The 23,720-nt window shown below is 42.7% G+C and overlaps 1 protein-coding gene across 2 annotated transcripts in view; it reads left to right on the top strand.

The window, feature by feature from the left end:
• RAVER2 (ribonucleoprotein, PTB binding 2) overlaps positions 1-23,720 on the top strand; it is an 85,467-nt gene that overhangs the window by 37,143 nt on the left and 24,604 nt on the right. For both annotated transcript variants that reach the window (XM_029617549.1, XM_029617548.1), the window contains exons 4-9: positions 2,370-2,561; positions 5,818-5,944; positions 10,784-10,866; positions 13,118-13,222; positions 13,344-13,455; positions 19,049-19,278. In XM_029617549.1, the coding sequence (XP_029473409.1) occupies positions 2,370-2,561; positions 5,818-5,944; positions 10,784-10,866; positions 13,118-13,222; positions 13,344-13,455; positions 19,049-19,278 (849 nt within the window). The remainder of the gene's footprint in view (positions 1-2,369; positions 2,562-5,817; positions 5,945-10,783; positions 10,867-13,117; positions 13,223-13,343; positions 13,456-19,048; positions 19,279-23,720) is intronic.

The following is a 23,720-nucleotide window of genomic DNA, read 5'->3' as shown; positions in this document are numbered from 1 at the left end:
TAAAAATGGCCGCCGAGTTTATCTGCGGCCTTTTTCATTACTGGTAGATGGCCGGTTATGAAAACCGATGCCAACTTTACCGGCGTCTATCTTCATAACTTGGCGGTCTGCTGAGTTATTTTATTTTTTTTATTTTAAAAAAGAAGTACAGAAAAGCAGTTTTTTCTGCTTTTCTGTACTTTTTTTCAATATGCTTAGCTATTAACGCCTGCTCCAGGTAGGCATTAATATCTGAGCGATAATTGCATTAGGGGGTGGATTAGAGCCTATTTATCCCACGTCCGACTGCTGGTTAAACAGTGCGCTCGGCTGAGCGCACTGTTTTGCATCAGCCCCTTAGTCCTTCACTTTCCTCTCGAGCACTCTTTCTCCCTCCAGTCGCTCTTTATTGTACAACTGGAAGCCACTCTGACTCCCTAGCCCCACCCACAGCAGTTGCAAATGTTCCTGCTCAAGCTCCGCCATATGCTGTAACTCTCCGTCTGTGTGCAGTCAGCCTTAACTCCTTTCTGCCTGGTCACATCAGCTGTCACAACTTTGTCCAGTGGTAGCCGATGCCTCAGCTCCTTGCAGGGCTCACTGGTATCTCTTTGGTCAGGCGCCAAGGCCCAAATTTTAGGTGCTGAGCTCATCTGGTGCCCAGAATTTTAAAAGTCTTGTGATGACAACGTACACCATTTCTAATTAGATAGCAAATTGTACCTCCTGTTATTTCTAGACATCTGACCTTGAAGGATCCTGTCAAGGCCCATAATCTTAAGGTCATAGTGGCATCAGTTGTCCATCTAAGGTTGTCTTCTATTAAGGAGATTTGCAAGGCTGGGTCTTTCAGTTCACACATTCACATGCCATTGTTGTCTAGAAATGGTCTCCTGGTGGAATAGTAAGTTTGGATTGTCCATTCTCCACAGCCTTTTTGCGGAATGGAGCCCAACTTCCATTTTATAATTTCAGGTTGGCTTCTGTGTTGTTCAGTAAAATAAATAAATCCAATAAATTTAAAGAGAGGAATTTTCCCAACTAAGAATATATTTTCAGCTTGTTCACATTGTAGGGAGCCCATATGTTTGTAGAACTGCTTGTCTTCAGAGAGAGAGAAGTTACTGAAGTGGATATTCTCTACAGACAGCAATACAGCTTCATTCTCCCTCCCTTCTCCCCTTTGATGATGGTTATCCTCACTAGTTAAATCTAGTCCATAGAAATGAGGGGAGCTGGGAGGCCGTGGAAGTGCAGGAGCTACAGTGTATGAGCAACGAAAAGCTTGGGCTTTTCTGGGAAGCTCTGGGGGAAATGGGCACAGTCCGTGTGTGACTGGTGAACTACTGTCTTCAGAGAACACCTGCTACCTGTGAAATTGATTAGTTTCTAATTAGTGGATTGAAGTAGCCATTAAGGAGGTAGCTGGCCTGCAAACTTTACACTCATTTTCAAAGCAAAAGTATGCACATGCTTTCAATTTTAAAATTATCCCAGGAAAATCACACACCCATGTGTACACCTGCTAATGTGTACGGTTAATTTCCCCAGTAGAATTTATGCACAGGCTTTCTAAAATTAAAATATGTGTATAAGTCTTAAACCCCACCAGACTCCCATCTCTGGAGCAATGCTTTGCTATGTGGGGGAAAAATACGTGTCATTGCCAGTAATCAAAATGGCGCCGACGGCCCTTTGCCCTTACTATGTCTCAGGGGCTACCGGTGCCATTGGTCGGCCCCTGTCACATGGTAGGAGCAAGGGATGGCACTGGTAGCCCCTGTGACATAGTAAGGGCAAAGGGCCGTCGGCGCCATTTTGATTACTGGCAGCTGACGGCCCAAGTGCAGGAGATCGCTCCTGTACCCCCGCTGGACCACCAGGGACTTTTGGCAGGTCTTGGGGTGGGGGGGGGGGGGTGTCAGGAGGGTGGGGGGTTGTAGTTAGTTTATTTTTTTTTATATTTGCTCCATATGATGCACAGACATTTCCCCCCCCCCCCCCCACTTTTGGGGAAAAAAAAGTGTGTCTTATGGAGCAAAAAGTATGGTACTTCTTAATAGGAGAGCGTGGATCAGAAAGTGTGTTGTACTCATTGTGTAGAGTAATAATTACTGTTATAACATGGTAGAGTAAAACTGTCTTTTCCTATTCATATTCTCTGAATGACATTTCTATGCTAAAACAGTCAGGTTAAATGTCACAGATAGCACTGTAGCTGAGCCAATCAGCATGAGGGTGCAGTACATTTATACAACATGGGTGGTACCACTAAGGTGATATGGTTTTAGATGGTAATAAGTTATACCTGGTGTTTATGAATATAAAACGTGTTTTAGTTTCAGCATGCCTGTCTCCTCTGTAATGTTTTGTGAAATCTATCATTCCAGTTTGCTCAGGATGAAGGCAGTTATTTTGGTGGTTTTGCAGTGATTGAGTATGACACGGCAGAACAAGCCGAAGCAGTAAAGGATACCAGTGATGGGCTGATGCTGAGGGGCAGCCCTGTGCGGATATCTTTCTGTGCCCCTGGAGCATCAGGGCGAAGCACGCTGGCAGCACTCATAGCAGCACAAGGCATGGTAAGAGCCCTGCCATATTCACACAGAAAATGCCTTTTGGTGTTTAAGTAAAAGCTGCCTTTGTTAAAAAGACAGTCATCTAGTTAATCAGATGTATTAATTAAACTTTATTCTTTTATGCTCTTAATTGTACGTTTTTATAAGCTTGTCAACTTTTTTATTACTGCATTTAAATTTTCAAATTTTTTGACCAATTGAATCTGGATCTGAAGTGGTGCACTTAACTTTGCAATATGTAGATCTTAAAATGTATTGGATTTAAAATAATAGAGATGTATTCATTTTCTTTTACTTTTGTTTCTTACTTGTTTAATGTGTTGTAATGTCTTTGTCCAGATTGATATCTTGATGTAGTATTAATATACAATAATACAGAAGAATATGGCATATTAAAAAATAAATTGCCATAAAGTAAACCCTATATTGATCGAAGCTGCGCATAGCATATGAGAGAGAGTATCGTGCTTTGAAGAACATCAAAAAGAAGCATCAGCACCTCTGTGGATTTTTACAATAAGATGTTTATTTGCAGGTTTCAGAAAATACACTTGCCCACATGCCTGGTGTGAGTGCATTTTCTCATCTGGCAGGCCAGGGAATAGAGGAAGCTGGCAGAGGCTTCTTCCTCTCCACTAGGACCCGGGCACAGGAGGCGGCAGAAAAATCTTCAGTCTTGGTCGGAGCAGGGGAAGCAACAGATGTGTCTTCTGGGGGGGGGCAGGGCATACAGTAGAATTGTTTTTGGAGCATGCCAGGGAGGTGGCAAAAGCCTCTTCCAAGCACAAGTGGAGAGGAGGAGGGAGAAGAGAGGGCTGTGTAGTTGGGGAGAATGGAGGGAATTTAGGGCTGTGGAATTGGGGTGGGGGAGACTGAAGGAAGAGAGAAGACTGCTCTTGGATGGAGTAGAGGAGAGTGAGAGGGCTGCTTCAGTGTGAGCTGGGGGATGTGCACTCACTAGGGATGAAATGCATTCCCCATGTACTCCCGACATGCCCTCCCCATAAAAAAACAGATTATTAGTGAAGGGGTAGATAGCAGGAGTACATGGTGACTGCATTTCATCTCTGGCAAGTCAGCCCTGGAGGAATTTTAAAATCCCTGTTTGTTTACATTCCCATGTAAAAAGCTAATGTTTCCATCCTAGCAAGTGTAAAGTACAATCAGAATCTGCTTATTTTTGAGGCAGTTTGATACTTTGCAAACAAAGTATCAAATGAAGCCTTTTTTGATGGTTTTGTAGTCCTCTGGCAGCCAAGATCTACTTCTGAATCTATTCATTTGATTCTTATTCTAGTACTTCCTGCGCATTTATTTGTATATGTTTATTTTGCTGTAAAAGTAAGTAGTATATTCCAAAATATTTTTGCTTTTACAGTTTCTGTTAATTGATGCAGATAACTTTCGGCTCATAATAGCTGCATGGTGCAGGAGTTTTAAAAGTGAAAGTCACTAGTCACAGCATTTGTACTAAACGAGCCAGTAGGGATAGCGTGTGATGAGGATGGACTCCCATCGCCTGGTAGGGGTAATAGATTGGAAGAAGCTGAAAGGCAGGAGAGATAGAAGAAAGGGAAAGAAGCTGCTGGGGAGCAAGGAGGGATAGATGGGAAGAAGGGTAGAGAGATGGAGGGAAAGGCAGAGAAAATCTGAAGAATGGGTCTTGTTTTGTTTCGTTTGTACCCCGACTGGTAAGCCTTTCCATGTTGAACATGCCTGCAGTGTAGATGGATGTGACACACCCTCTTCCTCCTCTTCCAGGATCCAGTCTGAGAGTAGAGGGACCTAGGAGTAGGGTGGAAAGCATTGGAAGGCTAGTCGCGGCTTGTGTGTAGGTGTGAGAGCAATTGCACCACCAAAAATAAAGCAAGAGGTCAATATTCAGAGACCCGGGAAGCGACAAAGTTATCTGGGTAAAATTACATGTGGTGGTTTTCCCAGATATGTCTTTCCGGATAAAGTTATGACTAATTTTTCTGATCAACCTTGCATGCATAACGTTAGCCAGAGTGCACTCGATATGTGTGCTTACTGACTAAAGTTTAGTCCCATGTCTAAAAATTAATATCCCTTTTCATACAGATACATTTTCTGCATACAAAATGTATGTGGCCTGTATGGGGGAAAATATGAAAAACTGTGCTTTTGTATGAGTAACTTGAAAAATTAACTGCACAAAGGCTTTGAATATTGACCTCTGAGAGATGCAGAGAGGTAATGGAGGAGGAAATAATGGAGGGGAGGCAGATTGGTTCAGGGTGGGAGAAGGCTGGAGGGAATTAGCGGGTGGTATGTGAGGAGAGTACAATATCAGTAGTACTCATTGCACTGTCTACTTTTTGACACGTTGGCCACCAGTGGAATGGGGTAAAAATATATTTTTTGCATATCAGAAATTGGTATATATGGATGTAGGTAGAGTATATGCTATGAGCAAGGATATTTACTAGTCTTTTCAGGGATGTGCATTCATTTAAAAACAAATGGTTTTTCAGAATGAAAATGTCTGTTTTTAGTTTGTTCTGATGTTGAAAAAAAAAAATCAAATTAATTAATTAATGAAAAGGGGCCTCCCCAGGCTTCTCCCTCCACCAGTTCCTCAGGGCCTGGGGGCCTTTCCACTTCCCACCCACTGCCAATAACCAGTGACCAGGACTTCCCTGGACTGGGCTGAGCCAAGCTAGAGCCTCCCTGGACCTTCACCTCTCACCACCAGCAAAAAAGCCAGGACTTTGGCTGTATAACAAATCGGTGTCCATCTCAGGGCTGGCTGATGCCATTTTTAGAGATCGCTCCTGCCCTTTTCTAGGAGGAAGACTCCCTCAGAAAGGGGTACGTAGAGGCCAGGGGAGGCCTCATTGAGCTTGGCTTGGCTGAGACTAGGAAGCCCCCGGCCTGAGTTATTGGCGTGGGGAGGGAGGATTAGAGAGTCCTGGGAAGGCCCCTGGAACCTGAGGAAATGATGGGGAGGTTGAGGCCATTACATTTTAAAAAATATACTGTTTATTTTGGTTTGGCAACTGAACCGAAATAAACATTATGGGAACTGAAAAATGAATATCCCTCCTCAAAACAAAATGTTTGTGGGTGAACCTCCCTCTTTTTTTTTTTTTTTTCTTTCCCTTGTATTAACTTCAGCTTTAAATAAAATTTGCCACACTAGGCAAGGCTTTAAGAAATAGAAAAACAGTCCCCCAAAAAACCCTCTTTCCATTTTCTATGCTTTTGGTAATGTTCTATCTCTTTTTTTTCATTCAAGATGCAGAACAGTAAGAAAGGTTTGCTTCCTGAGCCGAATGCCGTCCAGATCTTGAAAAGTTTTAGTAATCCTGCCATGCTACAGATGATGCTACAGCCGCAGCTTCGGGGGAGTGGGGGTAAACCAGGTAAAGCAGTGGAACCCCTAAAATATCCTCTTAGTTGCTGAATAGGACAGAAAATCTGAAAGGCCAGTTTCAAAACCCCTCCAAGCAGGTAAAATAACCAGACAATTTTACCTGGTTGCCATTAGGCAAATATTCAGCCAGAACTAACGGTTAGCTTTCAGGCTAAATATCTAAGACTAGCTAGACAAAATTTATCCAGCTAGATTTAGGCTTGGGATTGAGTGGATAAATGTTTTCCGTTAGTGCTGAAAATCCACACTAACTGGCCAAATGAAAAGCCCACCCCAGTAACAACTTTGATCTCTGCCTCTTTTCTGACCTGCTAAATCTGTGCATCTTGTGGTTTTAGCTACACAAATTTAGCCAGTCAGGAGAGGGGGACATTAATTTTTTTTTTTTACTTTATATTTACTAATATCAAAATTATAAGAAGGAATACACCTTACTTACAGTAAAAGACGAAAGGTTATACACTCCACAAAAGAAAGAAATTCAAGAAAGAACAAATATATATGTGAAGTAGTTATTGTAAACCATTCATCATCTAAGTAATAAGAGAGAGAGGGGAAAGAAATATTATTTTTATTTATTTATTTGTTTTTATATACCGGCATTCATGTAAAAACATATCACGCCGGTTTACATCTCAGATTAGGCATCGGTAATTGAATTTGCATTTTAAAATAAACATTTAAAATCTAGTTACATATTATCCATTTTGCTTAAAATATCTAAATAAAATAAAGATAAAAGAAACAACTATACAAAGCATCTAATATCAACGGTTGACTTTGATGCTGTTTGCTAAATATTAGGAGGAACAAAGGAAAAATGCAGGAATGGACTCCAGCAGAGAGAAGTTTAAATGGCTCAGTATCTAGACCTGATTATTCCCAAGAGAGGAAGACTGAGGACTTCTGGAATTGATGAAGGATTTAAGTTGTTCATGCAGAAAGATCACAAAACAATCATTACGATATCTGATAGCACATTTACAAGGATATCTGAGAACAAAAGGGCACCCTAGAGAAATAGCCTGAGACCTATGAGCAAGAAATTCTTTTCTTCTCTTGTGTAGAGCGAGCAAAATCAGGAAAAATACAAATTTTGTCTATAGAATAAAGAAGAAATATTCTTAAAATATCTTTTCATCACCTCGCTCACATCCTGTTCGGAAATAAAAGAAACAAGTAGCATGGAACGCTCAATAATCTCAGCACCAGAATCTTCCAGGAAATCTGTCAAATTTTCAAAAACATTAGGTAAACATTCAGTCTGAAGGAGAAAAGTATGTCTTGTTAATAGGAGGAAGCTTTTCAGAATCAAACTAAAGATTCTCCAGGAAATACTTCCTCAGGGTCTGGTAGGAATTCTCACCCTACACTTTGGGGAAGTTCAAAAAAACTTAAATTTAATTGTCGTGTACAATTCTCAAGATTCTCGAGTCTACGAGAGAGATTATTTCGATCCTTAAAGATCTGAATATTCCCAATAGCAGGCTCAGCAGCAGAAATTCTAGTTTGAGTTTCAGAAAATTGGGTGTCATAATTATTCCCCGTAACCTCCACTTTATTAGAAAGGTCAATTTTAGAATTATAGTCTTTCATAGAATGACCAAAACCTACCATCAAGTCCTAGATTGCGTCTAAAGTGACCACCGCCGGTTTAGCTGGAAAAAGAGGGGACTCTGAGAGAGACTCGTAGGGCTCAAATCCTTGGAGGAGTCCACGACTCACCCTGATTCTCAGCGGGGGACGAAGAAGCCAAGCAAATCGAAAACCTGGCTCTTTCCACGTCCTTGGTCAGCGACGCAGACAGTAGCAATTCCAATGCCGAACCTCCATACGCTGCCTCCTCCACGGATGCTGACAGCACGTCATCTGGTGTTGCCGCAGTCAGCGAAGGGAAGGCGGTAGCTGAGGATCCAAGGGGGCTGAGCGTGACTTCTCCTGGCGAGGTGGCTGCTCCTTCACCCACTGTCACAGCGGAGTTTGCAGCCCCCGAGTGCACTGTCAAGCGGGCGAGGAGAGATGGTAAAAACTGCTGTCCAGGCAAGAGGGGTACATGGGGCAGGAAGACCCACCCTTTTCCCTTTATGTTTGGATGGCATAGTAGAAGAACCGAAGCAAAAAAGGTAACAGAGAACAGGTCCTGCATCCGGTCACATGCCACCATCTTGTCCCCTCAGAAGAGGCATTTTTAACCTGGTAGATTTGTCTGGCTAGCTCCCAAAATTACCTGGATAAATAGTTTCTACCTCTGACTCATTTCCTGCTTCCTTTTTGTCAGGATGATCAGGGATGGAAGATGATTTAGGGAAGTTGGGGGCACTAGCTAAAATATTTTAGGGTTTAGAGTAAAATATATTTTTGTTTCTGGCTTTAACTTTAGTTTTTCTTTTCACCTGACGTTTTTCTTAGTGCAAGCAAAAAAGAGAGAACAATTTTCCTTTTTTTTTGTACCCGGCAGATTCCGCCTGCTGCTTTGGGCTTCAGGCTGATTGCAACCATGGCTTGGGATTTGGCATCATCCTGAGGATAGTTTCTTCTACTTTGTTTCCCTTCCCAATGCACTTTAGTCCAGTCATTTGCAGTAACAGACCTTGACTTGGGGCCATGTACCAGGCCTCCTCCTAGAATCCTGCAATCATTGCCCCTGAATTCCAGCCACTAGATGTCACCGTTGCACAGTGACGGACTTCCTGCCCCAGCGGCTGTGAATGCCACTTCCAAAGCATCCTCAGAAGACCTGAGCTGGGAATTAAACTCCTATGCAATAAAGAGTACAGTGGTATTAACTTCTAATAAAGTAGTATTGTTTGGCATGGGCTTTAATATCCCAGCTTGCCTCTTTGTTTGCTCTTTCCCAATCTTGTGTGGTCTCATATTTAGGTTTCCTTTATTCTTTTCTTGCAGTATATTTTATTTCTTGTGTTCTGACTTATTTTTGGATTAAATGCTGAGTGCATTTTAGTAGAGGGACACAGTTTGTTTTTTAAAGAGCCTTTTGTCCAGGAGTCAATCATGAGCTTTTTATTCTACATTTTGATATTGACACAATTTAGGATGACGATCTACAGCAATACTCAAAGTAACCCAATTCTGTGGAGGCCTAATGACCATGTAGGAGAAGATTTCCAGATTCCTCTGAATATACTAGTGTGTTGGCACTCTTATAGTGCCCCAAACATGACAGCCCTCTTATATTTGGGCCAGTATGGTAATTGAAAGTTATTGGTACTAGAACAGGTGACTCAGTCTGCTTCTTCAGCTGGATTGCTACCTCCTTACCAGCCGAGTGGCTCGCCGCCTCTGCCTCCTCTTCTCCCGGTAGTGTGTTGCCGCTTCTGGGTCTGGCGGGACCCTACTGATTCTTGCTCTGCTGCTCCTCAGCAGCGCTCTTTGACTCAGTGGGATGGACTTCACTGGAATTCCTTGGCAGCAGTTTTACATACAAGGTGTGTTTTTGGACATGCAAAATGTAAGGGGGAGGGGGGAAGATCTTGTCTTATAATCGGGCCTATGCGGTATTCTAGATTGAGTAATTGTATATTGGTCCGTTCCATCTGTGTTATATCGGAAGGCATTTCATAGTAGCATAAGCTTTGCCAGGGTCTGTAGATTCCTTTCTGAGGGTTCTGATATTGTTTAAGCTTATGTGTGGTTTCTAATGAACAGGTTTAAAAAAATTATATAAAACTATTCTAAACATAATTCTCATCTGCAATCAAATGAAAGATAAGATCATAGGAACATAAGCTTTGCTATACTGGGTCAGACCAAAAGTCCATGAAGCTTAGTGTCCTGTTTCCAGCAGTGACCAATATAGTCACAAGAACCTGGAAGGATCCAAAAGGTAAATAGATTCCATGTTGCTTATCAAAGAGGTGAGAAAATAAAAAGTGGTGTTCTAATAATCGGACTGATGACAGAATTCTTGGAAGAGTTTCTGTAGGTACTGCTTTACATGTATTGTGCAGTTTATTACCCTTTGATAACTAGATAGCTGTGATTTTGATTTAGTGAAGGTATTCTAGAGTTGCTGCTCAAGACGAGCAGTCTGAGTATGGAATACTGCTATTACAGTCTGCTGTACGTTACTGAAAGGTGTACTAGCCAACTTCTGTGTTTACCCCCTCGTCCCCATAAAAGAACTTGCAGTGGGATACAAGGAGAATTACTGCAGATTTTGTAATATTATTGTAAATGAGCACTCTACTTACCATCGGAGGCTGTGACTTTGGAAACAGTGCTTTTTAATAATAATAATAATTATTATTATTATTATTGTTATTTAATTTATTTTGCTGGCTTTCATATGTACTGTGATAGTGAGACCATGGTTCCTGATGTTCCTGCAGGTCCGAATTCCTGCAGTCTCTTATATGGAGTCATATTCATGCACTGACATAGCTAGCCTGGTACCCGCTATCACAGTACTGTTTTAATCTACTGCAAGTGCCGGGTTAAAAATGACGCAGGAGAATGGATTTTTAAAACGGACAAGAGTTTCCAAAATTGAATCCTTTTATAGTCGATAACTGCAGGACTTTATTTTTTTTTTATAAACAATATTCTTAAACAGGAGTGGCAGTGCCCTCTGCAGCGAGTAACATCACAAAGCCAGTTGGCTGCCTGCTAGTGGGACAACTTAGCCATGTTGTGGCTAGAGCAGGAATCCTGTATGCCTGCAGCATGCAGTCCCTTTAAGAAGGAGTCTGTAGCATCAGAGCTGTTTGGTAAAATGTTTTGTTTTAAAAAGAAAAAAATGGCAGTGCCTATGAAAATAATATTTAATGTATTTATTGTGTCAACAAATAACTTTTGTTTTTTGGCCCAGTTCTAGCAGCATCCCCTGGGTTACCTCACTTCCTAAATCCAGCACTCAACCCTGCTTTTTTGCCAGTAAATAAAGTCCAGCAGGTAAACAAGTGAATTTTTACTTGAATGTTGCTGATTGTAGAATCTTTACTTCTCTGATTTTGAATTTATTTAACACTTTATGGGTTTAAAAATATTCAGCTGAACAACTTTCTGAAATCCTGGTATTTGGTACTTAAGAATATTAGAGATGCCAAGCTGGGTCAGACCAAGGCCCATCGAGCCCAGCATCCTGTCTCTGACGGTGACCAGTTCAGGTCACAAATACCTGGCAGATTCCAAATAGTGTTTCTGGTTTCTCACTCCCAGGGCAAGCAGTGACTTTCCTAAAGTCTACCTGGTTATGGACTTTTCCTCCAGGAACTTGTCCAAACCTCTTTTAAACTCTGCTATTCTAGTCACCTCGACCAAATTCTTCGGCAACAGATTTCACAGTTTGACTGTGCGCCAAGTGAAAAAAATACTTTCTACAATTTGCTTCATGGCGTGTCCCCCTTATTTTAGTATTTATTAGCTTTCACTGCCTCATCTCTGTGCACCTCCCCACTCCGAATTGATCTTTCATCTGGTTGGGGTGTGCGGTGCGTTCTGAGCGTGGCTGCAGCCTTCCCAGAGTGTACGGTGCTGTGAGCCACCTGCCCCTCAGTTTACAGCAGCTCCAGCCCCTCCGAAGTCTGTGGGCTGAGGAGATGCTTCAGGTTCGTGAAAGCTGCAGCCAGACTCGGGCTATCCCATGCACCTCAGCCAAAGCAGAGATCGGTTAAACAGGTGGGGGGAAGGGAGGCAAGGCAGTATCTGAGGTCTGAGCAAAACAAAACTTTAGCATTTAGCAAAATTCTCAGGGGCTGCAGTGGACGTCGTTTTTCAGGGGAAGCGGGGAAGGCGCTGTGCGTAGTTTGTAGTCGGACTCTGAGTGAGCTGAACTGTCTTGCAGCCTGCTCGTTTCTGTAGTTCTAAAATACGTGCCACCTTGCCAGAGTAATTCAGTGGTAGAACCACCTGTCTCTCAGGGATAACTGTTCACTGCTTGAATCTTTACCACTGGAGAGTATTTTACACAGATTCACGGTTGCTTATCTTCTGTGTTGTTGTGAAGCAGTAGACTCTATCACACTTACTGATTTGTCACCAATGATGTAAATGAATTAAGGTTGTTGGAAAAAAGTTGTGCAGTTTAGGATAATGAGTTTAAGTTTAGAAGGAACTAATATAGTCAGGAAAAGTTTACTAAAAATTGACATCTTCCAGGTACTTCACCATCTGGTTATAGAATTAAACCAAGTTGGGTTCATGAGGTCTGTCCATATTTATTTTCTCTCTAAATATTTGGTTGATGTACTGTAGGAAAGATGAAAACCAATATGTCTTATTGCTCCAGGCTTTCTTAAAGATAGCAAACAGCAGTGATGTGATTAATTTGCTTAGCACATTAAAAAAAGTTACATATCAAGCTGTCAGTTCAAAACCCTGCAACTGAGGGAAATAGGAGACCGAATGAGGGGGCCGGCATCAAGACAGTTAAGGGTCAGAACAAGGTGCAATGCCAGTGTGAGGAATGAGAATGAGGTACGATACCAGAGATTGTAAGCATAGTTTATAGATGTGTCCAAATTAAAGTTTCTATCATGGTGGTGAAATCACTTGTGCATATACTGCAGATAAACGGGCCATATTCTGAAAGGAGGAAGTGTTCCTTGTTGTACTGTGTCCCCTTTATTAGTTGATCTTATTACCTTTTCGTTTGCATTGACTGTTTGATTTTTGGCATACATTATGCACAGGAAACAGCTTGCTTTGTCTGTTCTAGGTTTTAAAAGTGATGTGTAAAATTGTTATATATCTGTGAAGAAAATTGGCAAAAGCTATTTACCTGGCTAAACTGGCTGTCTGAAAACTGCCAGCCCTTTCCCGGGGTAAACGTATGTATGGGGAGATCAACTCCTCGTGGTGTTTACCCATGGGAAAGAAGCAAGTGGGGTCAGAGGCGGGGTTAGATCAAGGTAGGCAACACCACGTGGTGTTTTACATTTGCAACACTACACGAGCTTTGAAGGAAAAAAGTATCTGCAAAAAAAGCAGGATAAATCTGTGCGGTAAATTTTCATCCCTAGGCAGTTTTCAAAGGGAAAGCACACGCACTTTCCATCTTGAGAATTGGTGCAAAGCCCTCCGGAATTTGCAATTACCTGCATAATTTTGAAAACTGCCCACTTTAAGTAGCAATGTTGGGGATACTACTTTTTTCTTTCTTGTGCCTCTTAATGAAACCTGTTTTCCTTCCTGAATTTTGCAGAAGTTGGATCTAGGGAATACATGTAATATTCTGCTGCAGAATATCTCCCAATTACACATGGCACAGCAACAGCTACTGAAGATAAAGAGCACCCAGACTAACAGTGTAAGCATAGTAGGGCAGCTTTTGTTCTAGCCCTTCACGTTTTATGAGAAATTGAGACATATAGAGCTTGTTGATAAATGCAGTCATGCTTGCACTCACAAACACACTCCTCTCATTCTAGAAACCTGGTTTACTTGGGGAAGCTCCAGCGACCTTACTGCAGAAAGCTCTGGGACTAGGACCTGCACCTCCAGTGAATGCAGAGATGTCACATCGGGCAGAAGCACAGAAAGGTACCAGTAAAAGTGGAAGATCTTGGCTGCTTACAGTTTTGGCAGGGAGGGGGGGAAGATGAGAGGCAGAGAGACTGGATTTAGGCAGAGAGAAGAAGAGGCTGGAGGGTAGTGCAAAGAAAAGGAGAAGAGCAAAAAGTACAAATAAGAAATAAAATATAAACCCCCCCCCCCCACACACACAAAATAGACAAAAAATAGTCTGTGGAGGGGAAAATCATTTTTACCTGGCTCCTAAACAGTGACTGGTGCCTAAGTTTCTAAATATTTTTCTATCCCTGCCAATAGGAGCTCTTCTTTTGCCAGAACATAAACCAAGTTGTAGCAGAGTTTACATAGCCCGTTGGAAGAGTGCTAGCAGACGCTGGCTGTGACTTGTCAGTAACGGAGGACAGGCGGGCTGCGCTGCGACCTTAGAGCAGAGTGATTTCCGCTGTTGAGAGGGGCTAGACTGATCCTAGAGCTACGTTGAAAGGGTCAGCTTAAAAAGGAGAGACCTCCTGTCTATACACAGATGTTTTCACTGGATGAAAAGCTTATTTTAAATCTATTAGTATTCGAAACACTTTAGTTTGAGCACAATCCAAAATTCTTCAGCAGCAATAGTGGCCTGTGTTGGGGTAGTGGATAAATCTCCTCCGATGGGATGGCATCTGATTGGTTTGTCATATTGCAGAAAGCCAGTTTAGACCAGTCTAGTGTTGGGGGTGTTTTGCCAAATGGCTATTCCTGGGATTGAAAGGAATCACAGGGTTGCTGTTTAATCCTTTTAAGTGAGAAAGTGCTCGGAAGCAAAATATCCTCGGAAAAAGGTTTTACCCCATCAGTGCATACCATACAGCCTTGTAAGCTGCGCTGCACCCCTTTACGGGACAAATTCTTCCAGATTCAAAACTGGGAACTAAAGCTGGTGCCTGAAGTAATTTAGCATCTGCTTGTAAGAGAGTGAAAGAATTTATTTTGGATTCTGTTTTTCACATTGTTACGCATGCACCTAAGGTAAGATACAGCACTAAGCAAAATTTTAATAAATATGTTCATAAATAATAAAATACAGGAGATAACAGACACAATACATATCAACAGAGGCCCTAAGACAAACATGGGGCCAACAGCCATATACAGAAAGCAAATAATAAACGCAATAGATAACTGCAATAATGGATCTCAGCAGGCCAAACTTCAAGTCAATGCAGAACAAATTGTCGGCAGATAAAACAAATTTAAAAAGTTCCCAATAATGGGAAGGTCCTGTAAAATACCAATATTAACTATTGAATTTGTCCCACGGTCAACGAATAAATCATAAAGTGATTTATTCGTTGACCGTGGGACAAAGTGAAAAAAACATTGTATCTAGCTCTTATCTTTTTTATGTATCGTGAAATTCTTATTTGTTCAACCGCGGGGTGGTATGAGGGTCCGTAGTAAAACATAAAAATATATAAAATATAAAAATACTAGTGAAAATATAAGTTAAGAATTTCACGATACATAAAAAAGATACGAGCTAGATACTTTAAGTACCAGTAAAATCCCAGAGTACCAGGAGATCTTCTATCCACCTAACACTAGCAATCAAGGATAATGTGCTGGAGCCCTTGTAATGTATTTCTAAGAAATTGAGCCGGAGGTTTTCATCTCCCTGTCCTGAAGGTCACTGTAAACATAAGGCGATTTCAGATCCCTTTTATGCTAATTAAAAAAAAAATAAAAAATTAACAGTTAATTATGAAATGATAAACGTCCATTGCTGATTTTTTAAAATGTGCCTTTATTTTGAAAGTACTGCATGGAATATACAGCTTTCTTTCAAAGTTCATATTGCTGACTTTTGTGTCTAATATTGAGAGAAATTAATACTAATCTTTTATGTAGGGTTTTGTTTTTGGTTTTTTTTTTTTACTCTTTATAACTTTTCCCAACTGAACAACTCATGATTACAAAAAGATAAAACACATCGCAGGTGACACGACAAGCATTACAAAGAAAAAAAAAATCCTCTCCTTGGTAAATAAAAAAAAAGATCCCAAAGTAGACCAACTATCCACTCTCCCGCCACCTCCAATAAGGCACCCAAATATCTTGATATTTTTTTTTTTTTTTTTTTTTAAAGCGAAAATAAGCTTTGCCATAAGAGCGGTATAACTTAGATTCCAGACAGATAGCAGTAGGGGAGCTCTTCCGTTGATGGGCCACCGTCAGACGCGCATTTGCTTAGGGTTTTAATTTGTGGTGAGCAGCCTGGCATTTCTTCCTTTCAGACTTAGGGGGGGGCAAAGCAACAGAGGTAATTAGCTTCAGCCTCTCCCCTCCAAACAATCTGCAGGTAAAAATAAGAGGAGGGCTGAACCTGGCGCACACAGAGAAGAAAACAGTCACTTCTTCCTAATCCAGCCCCTCCCCCTCTTGTTCCCTCTTCCCCTCCCCCTCCTGTATTGCAGAGAATAGATGGGGAAGGAGCGATTGCTGAAGCAGACACTGCAAAGCAAAGAACAGACCCAAAAAAGGGGTTTGAATTAGCACAAGTTTGAAACTTGTGAGCAGTAGTGTCGGTTGTCAAGGCTTCAGCCCTGGCCTTGATGAATGGCTGTACTGCTCACAACTTTTAAAATTGTGCAAATTCAAACCGTTTTTGTGTCCATTACTGAGGGCTTAATTCCTGGCAGAGAACAACTCGGATTGGCTTTCTGCCACCTTTTTTCTGAGACCTGAGACAGTGGAGCAGAGCTGACAGTGTGTATCATTTTTGGCTCCCCTGAGGAAACAGAACAGAGCCAGTAGTTGCATGGATTATTTATGGATCCCCAGTCCTTGGAGTAAGCAAAGAAGAACAGTGTGTTGGAGCTTCTTAGCCTGAGACGAGGGCAGTCACAGCATGCAGGGGACGGCTTGGCCTATCGGGGCTTCGGGCATGCCGCGGTGGGCCAGTCTGACCAGTCACGTGGTTGGTGTGGGTCACAGCAGCCCCATGCCTGCGGAGCTGCTGTGACCGATGCCAGACTCCGCAGCAGCTTCGGGGTTTTTTGTTTCTTTTTCAGTTCTCCAAGGCTCTCCTTATGTTTTGGTTGCATGTAGCAACAGAAAGGAGATTCCACGGGCCCGCTCTGCTTTTCTCCTCCACCACCGTCTCGGTGGGAGCCTCCCCTTCCGTTTTAGGCATCACGCTGTGACAGCAGTGGGAATGTGGGGCTGCATGAGTCTGCTTTTGCTGCTCCTTCCCTCCCTCATCACTACCGTGGCAATAGAAAATACTCCCGCTGCCTCCCTCCACACCTGCCCTGCTTCGCCTGCTCTGGTCTCTCCACTGCCGACTACAGGAACACAGAAACCTCACAGCGCTACCTCACCATGGGCTGAACACCTTCCCGCTGCTCTCAGGCGCAACTGCTCTCACGCTGTCCTGCTCCAAAAAATGTAATTATCAGCGCTGCCCCCGCCCATGAGGATCACAACATGCTGGAACAGAAACAGGGAGCCTACTCATACCCTATTCTTTTCGGGCCCTTCCTGAATATTCCTGACAACCAATGGGAGTAAATTTTTTTTTTTTTAAACTTATTCAGGGACAGAAATGGAGAAGAGTGTGAGTGAGTTAGAGTATGTGTGAATCTAAGCATCTGTTGAGTTCATGTCTGCCGGTGAGCATATGTGAGAGTGCATGTTAGTCAATATGTGTGTGTCAGCAAGCATGTATGAGTGTATGTGAGCACATGTATATCAGTGAGTATGCATGTCAGCATGTGTGTGAGCACATCTGAGTACATGTGTCAGCATGTGTAAGTGCATGTGAGTCAGTGAGCATGTGTGAGAGCGTGTTTGTGAGGGCACATATGAGAATGAACATGTGTGTGTATATGCCTAACTGATCCACGACAATCTGTGTGATAGGAATCAAAAGTTCCCAAGTATAAAGAGCATGGGATTTTTTATCCTTATTAGTTTAAATTATTAGGTGGTGTTAGGTGTGTCTGGTGTGTTAAAATATTTTCTTGGTATTTGGGAAATTTTTACAAATTTTTTGTTTTTAATTATTGGATGTTCCATTTGACAGCTGTTTTGAAATATTTATTTTTATTAGAATGGTTTTACTGTTACGATTGAAGTTTTATTTATTTATTTATTTATTTTCATATTTTATGAGGAAGCTATTGTTGCGTTGCATACAGAATCTGGCTGCTTGTGGTTTCCAGTTCAGTTTTTGTCTGCACTTTTTTGTTTATATCTTATGGGCTCTTTATATTGTGTTTGAGGGTAGGAACCACAGAATAAAGCCTGACTTGTTCTCTTTTCCCAAAAGGAGGTGTATTGGGTGTTTTAGGGTCTCTTTTATATTTATAGTGTTGCCTTTTATTGCAATTGTAATTCTGTGTACCCATGGCTTTCTGAGGGCCAAGCTCAACACCCAGCATGTGTTACAATAGGCCTAGAATGTGCTTTATCTACTACTTAGTTACAGGCCGATACAATAAAAGTTGCGGGCGAGCGCCCAGGCCACTCTCCTGTGCGCGCGATTCAGTAAAAAGAAATATTCAAATTAGGGCCTGTGTTAAAAAGAGGCGCTAGGGACACTAGCGCATCCCTAGCGCCTCTTTTTTTTTGACAGGAGCGGCAGCTGTCAGCGAGTTTGACAGCCGACGCTCAATTTTGCCGGCGTTGGTTCTCAAACCCGCTGACAGCCACGGGTTCGGAAACCAGACGCTGGCAAAATTGAGTGTCCGGTTTTCAACCCACAGGCCAATTTTACATTTTTTATTTATTTATTTTTTTTATTTTTAATTATTTTTAACTTTTGGGACCTCCGATTTAATATCACCATGATATTAAGTCTGAGGGTGTATAGAAAAGCAGTTTTTACTGCTTTTCTGTGCACTTTCCCGGTGCCAGCAGAAATTAACGCCTACCTTTGGGTAGGCGTTAATTTCTGAAAGTAAAATGTGCGGCTTGGCTGCACATTTTACTTACTGAATCGTGCGGGAATAACTAATAGAGCCATCAACATGCATTTGCATGTTGCAGGCGCTATTAGTTTCGGGGGGGTTGGCAGCGCGTTTTCGACACGCTATTACCCCTTACTGAATAAGGGGTAAAGCTAGCGCGTCAAAAATGTGCGTTCAAACCTGAGCGCACTGTACTGTATTGGCCTGTTGTGTTGGGAACTCTTTGGCTGAATTCTGCCAGGGTTCAGGTCACATGATCTCTTATGGGATGAGCTTTTGGGAGCTGTTGAAGCACGTGCTGAGGAAGTCAGAAACCCCATGGAGTGGTTCTGAAAAAAATCCTCCGGTTGATATTTTCCTGCTATCCACTCCTGGCCCACATGGCTTTGATTTGAGGGTGTGTGTGTGTGTGTGTGAGAGGGAGACTTCACATCTGGCCCTGACCCCATCCATCTCACCCCCCCCCCCCTTCCTCAATCTCACTTCCTTTTTGTCTACAAATTAAGCCTTGCATTTACTTGTTTTGCACAAACAATTACTTGGATTGGCAGAAGCAAAACTCATTCTTGCCAATTCTTGTTTACTGGAAACCAGACCAAGACAAGTTAAATCTTGTTTAACAGAAAGATTTGTCTTTTTATGATTAACTGCAGCAACTAATTTGACATCTGCCTCAAAGGCAGCAGCAGGAGTGGATATGATGCCCTTCTTTCCCAGTCAGTCTGTGCCAGGGCTGTCACAGGATAAACCATCAAGTACAGCGGCAGAGGAAGCTGTCCCAGGATCGCAGACCTACCTTCAGAGTTTCACTAATTTCCCTGCTGGAGCCTTCCCAGTCCCGCAACCTCCAAGTCAGCCCAAAAGCATTAATATGAGTTCAGGGGTAAGAAAAAAATTGGGGATCTGCTTTTATCTGAAAATCAAATTCCAATTGTCTCTTTTTTTGTGAGAGTAATCATGATATAAAAAAAAAAAAATTCAAGAAATTGTTTGAATTGGAAACATATCCATTGTTTAAATATAACAGATCAACAAGGTTAAAATACTTACAAATTGTAAAGTTTCTGTTCTCTGCTAAAGTAATCATTAAAATATCTCCAACTAGTAACATTTATTGTGAAGAGGTCATAAAGGACAATAATAGTTATGTCTGAATTGGAAAGTTTATCTTTCTTTGATGTAAGGGCCATTTTTTTTTTTTTGACTGTGACGTGTTTTAATTTTTTTTATAATTAGATTATTGGATTTATTTGCTGACTTTTCCCAAAGCATCTAACAGGGAACAGATGCCACATAAGATGAGGGAGTTGCACAGAGTCAGACAGCAGGCTGTGGACTGAAGTGCAAAGGATGGAAGGAATCCCGTGAAGATGATGTGAGACAAAGGGCCTGATTTATTAAGGCCCATCTCCCATTCTGTGCCTGATAAATCAGTTCCAAAGTGTTTGAGCTGCTCTGGTTTACTGCTGAGAGGGTGGAGCAGTAAATGTGAATGAACAATGTCATCATAGATGCTTATGAGGCACAGAAGGAGAAGGCGAATCTTATATTGAGAATGGAGCATTTAGGAAGAGTGCAAATGTTTTCATGGTATAGTGGAGCAACTGGTAGAAGTTAAGCAAGCTTCTGCCTTTTAGGGAAACCAGAGAAGTTGTCATGTCAGCTTGGATAAACATTTAGGGGGTAATTTTCACTGGGACTTCAGGTAAAACGGTGTTTTTATGTGCAGAAGTGGGTGCTGTAAAATTACAGGCCTGATATGCGGGAAAACTTCTACATGTATGGTCCTGTTCATGCGTACGTTTACCTGGTTTGAGTGGAGGCTTTCCTGGGGTGGAGTTGGGCAGGGGTTTGGATTTATATTCATACTTTAAAGAACTTGACTCTATGCACATACATTTTCAGGGAAATGTTGTGTATAGCAAATAGGTGTAACTTGTCTGTGCTAATTTTCAAAGCGGGCTTCCATGTCTCCCTGCTACACCTGTCCAGCCCACAGAGGTGGGTTATGTCCCCCTACCAGCAGATGGAGGCAGAGCAAGCTGATTTCTCCAGTGACCTCACTCAACTATGTCTAGGTGGTGCGGCACTGTGAGAACCCAGTATTCATTGCCTTCAACAGATGGAAGGACAGCTGGTGGTGCAGCAGACAGTTTTGGAATGCTGTTTTGGGCTAGGGCCCCTAACAGGGGTTCCCAGACCCAGAGGGAATTAGTGCAGGGGGACAGGGGAACTATTTTTTTTTCTCCTGATTTAAAATAAATAAATAAATAAATAAATAATAATACTATTTTGATATAACGTCTCAGCAGGTGGTTTATCTTTTTTTATCTTTGCCTTGGGGCAATCTCTCAGGATCCTCCTGATTTTACCCCCTTTCTCCATACCACCCCACACTCTTACTCCTCCTTTAGTGCTGAATACCAAACAAAAAAAAAAAAAGAGAGAATCTAAGGTCACTGACTGGAGCAGCAGCAGCCTGAGCCTTAAACTCAGGAGACTCAAGTCTTTCATAGGGTTAGTGACTGCCTTGGAGGAAGTTGTTTTGCTTGCGACTCCAGTATCCATCAGAGCTGAGCCGGGGGAGATGTTTTTTTGCATCTCCTTTTGAGAAAACTGGGAGAAGCTGCTGTTGTGGGGCCTACAACTGCAGGGTTCCACATCAGCTGCGGTGCCTCCCTGTTCGGCCTATGTTGTGGCACAAAAGGTAACAGGTGAGTGTTCCATAGCCCCTGGGGTGGGGGGGATCTGAGATCCCCCTCGATATATTGTAGATGGCCGGAGCCAATCTGCTGCTGGGGGATACTGCAGGCAGAGTACGGTGAAGACATAGTTTTGGCGGGAGCGTCAGCCGTCTTGAGCCATGCTCCTATGCTGCCTCCCGATTCGTAACTCCAGTGGAGATCACAGGTAATAGCAGATGCGGGTCCTCCTGCTCTTGTCTAGCATGGGTGCTCCCAGTTTTGGCCTCCTCGGGCGTGAATACCTCAAATGGAGATTTTTCCGCGGAGTTTTTTGCATCAGGAGTTTTTTGCATCTGATTCAGTCAGGACTCTGGTAGCTGCCCTAGCTCAATACAAGCATCCTCAGCGGCCTAGGGAGCTCTCCTCCCCAGGTGTGGATAAGGATATGGAGGATTCGGCGGATTTGGTTTGTGGCGCTTCCATGCAGGAAAGGTGGTCTCTGTTAGGGAGAATGATTCAGTCATCCATCTCTTTCATAAAGAAAAACTGGTAGCCCTGCTTGATCAGGATGTATCCTGCTTCAGAATGGTGGAAGTTGCAGTGGAGGAGACCCCATGTATGGGATCCCATCATTAAAAGAGTACAAACGTCCTCAAAAGGCCTTTCTTCTTCATTCTGAAGTGGAGGAGATGGTCTTGGCGGAGGTTTATGAGTTGTGGTTCAGAGAGCTCTGGATGCTGCAGAAGCTGTATCCTCTCCTTGCCTGACTGTTTGTTTCAGCTGCCCCGTGTGGATGCTTTTGTTATGGCAGTTACTAGGTTGAACCACAATCCCAGTGGAGGGTAGCACTTCTCTTAAGAATCCTCCGGATAGAAAGATAGAAAATCCCTTGAAACACTTATTTACTTCTTCAGCTCTGGTGATTCAGATTTCTATCTGTGGGAGTTTTGTGCTCAGAGCACTTTTGTAGTCGTTGCAACAGCTGCCAGTAGGTGAGGAGGTGGTTAGGATGGAGTCAGCTGCGGCCTTTTTGGCTGATACCTTGCATGATCTTCTCCAGGTTTCTTCTCACTCAATAGCTTTAGCTATGGTGGCCAGAAGACTTCTGGCTGAGGAACTGGGCTGCAGGCTCTTGGTCAAAGTTTTGGCTAGGGTAAGCTTCCCTTTAAAGGGAGGTTATTTGGAGAGGATCTAGAACAGCTGGTCAAGAATTTCGGAGATCTTAAGCCTCAAAGATGCCTGAGGGCAAACTGTATTCTTTCTTCTGTATCTCCTGAGATCAAGGGCAGTTTTGTGATGCTAGGCATTGTAAGATGGGTAAACAGGCTTCTTATTTTTTCAACGGTTCACAGGCTTTGAGGGACAGGGCTCAGTCCTTTCAGAATTTCCAGAAGATGAAATCTGATTCTGTCCCCTCCTTGGCAGCCAGATGGTCTTCTCAACAAAGTGAGGTGGGTCGACTCATTTGTTCTTATTGTGGGTGGCCGCCTGCAGCTTTTTTTTTTTTTTTTTTTTTTTAATTTTACCAGGTGTGGACCCACATAACTTTGGGTTTGAAGCTGGTTCATCACTGTTATTCCTTGGAGTTCTGTTCACCAGTTACCACTGCCTTTGTGATCTATCCCTGTTCTTTGGTCATAAAGCTAAAGGTGGTGACTGAGACCCTGTTTTGTCTTACTGTCGAGGGCTGTGGTACTAGTGCCCTTCCAGAAAGAGGGAGTGGCCATTGCTCAATTTATTTCGTAGTCCCCGAGGTCATAGTGTCCCATTCTGGACCTCAAGGGGTAAACCCCAGCCTTAGGGTTTCTTGTTTTTGCATGGAGGCGCGCTTTGTTCTGTGCTAATGGCAGGATGTCCAGGCAAATTTCTCTTCCCTGGATCTGGCGGACGCTTATGTACTTGTCCTCATTTCTCAGGAGGATCAGAGATATCTCCATTTTGTGTCCTCTGAGAACATTTTCAGTTCAGGGCACTCCCCCTCAGTTTGGTCACAGCTCTGCAGATCTTCACCAAGGTTATGGTGCTAGTCACAGCATTGCTGAGGAAAGAAGGGATCAGGGTTCACTCTTATCTGGAGGTCCGATTCATATCAAGGAAGGGTTCAGACCTCCTGCTGCATGATCCAAGTTTATAAGGCTTAGGCTAGATGATCTATTTTGCAAAGAGCTACCTAGTTCTTTCTCAAACCCTAGAGAATCTGAGAGCCAGATTGTTTGTCCTTTTTGGGGGACAGTGCAAAGGTGAAGCGGCCTCAAATAATACAATCACAAGATGGATTAGAAACTGGATAGCTTCTGCATATTTGCTTAAAGAGCAAAAGTGCTTCTGAAATTATTTGAGCTCATTTCAGAAGAGCGCAGTCTGCATCTTGGGCAGAAGCTGTTGTGGTGTCTCCTGAAGATATTTGCAAGGCGGCTACCTGGTCATCTTTACATTCCTTTTGCCAAGCATTACAGACTGGTCATAAGGATGCAGCTTATGGAGCTGATGTCCTCAAAGCAGCCCTTCTTCCCACCCTAAGTAGTGGGGCTTTGGTACTTCCTACTTGTGTGGACTGGACTGGTGTAGCAGGAAGACAAGGAAGGAGACATTGTTTACCTGTTAATTTTCTTTCCATTAGTCCTCTACACCAGTCCAGGAA

Source organism: Rhinatrema bivittatum, chromosome 10 (genome assembly GCF_901001135.1).
Source record: "Rhinatrema bivittatum chromosome 10, aRhiBiv1.1, whole genome shotgun sequence".
In the NCBI taxonomy this organism is placed as follows: Eukaryota; Metazoa; Chordata; class Amphibia; order Gymnophiona; family Rhinatrematidae; genus Rhinatrema; species Rhinatrema bivittatum.
This window is presented reverse-complemented; position numbering and strand designations above follow the sequence as displayed.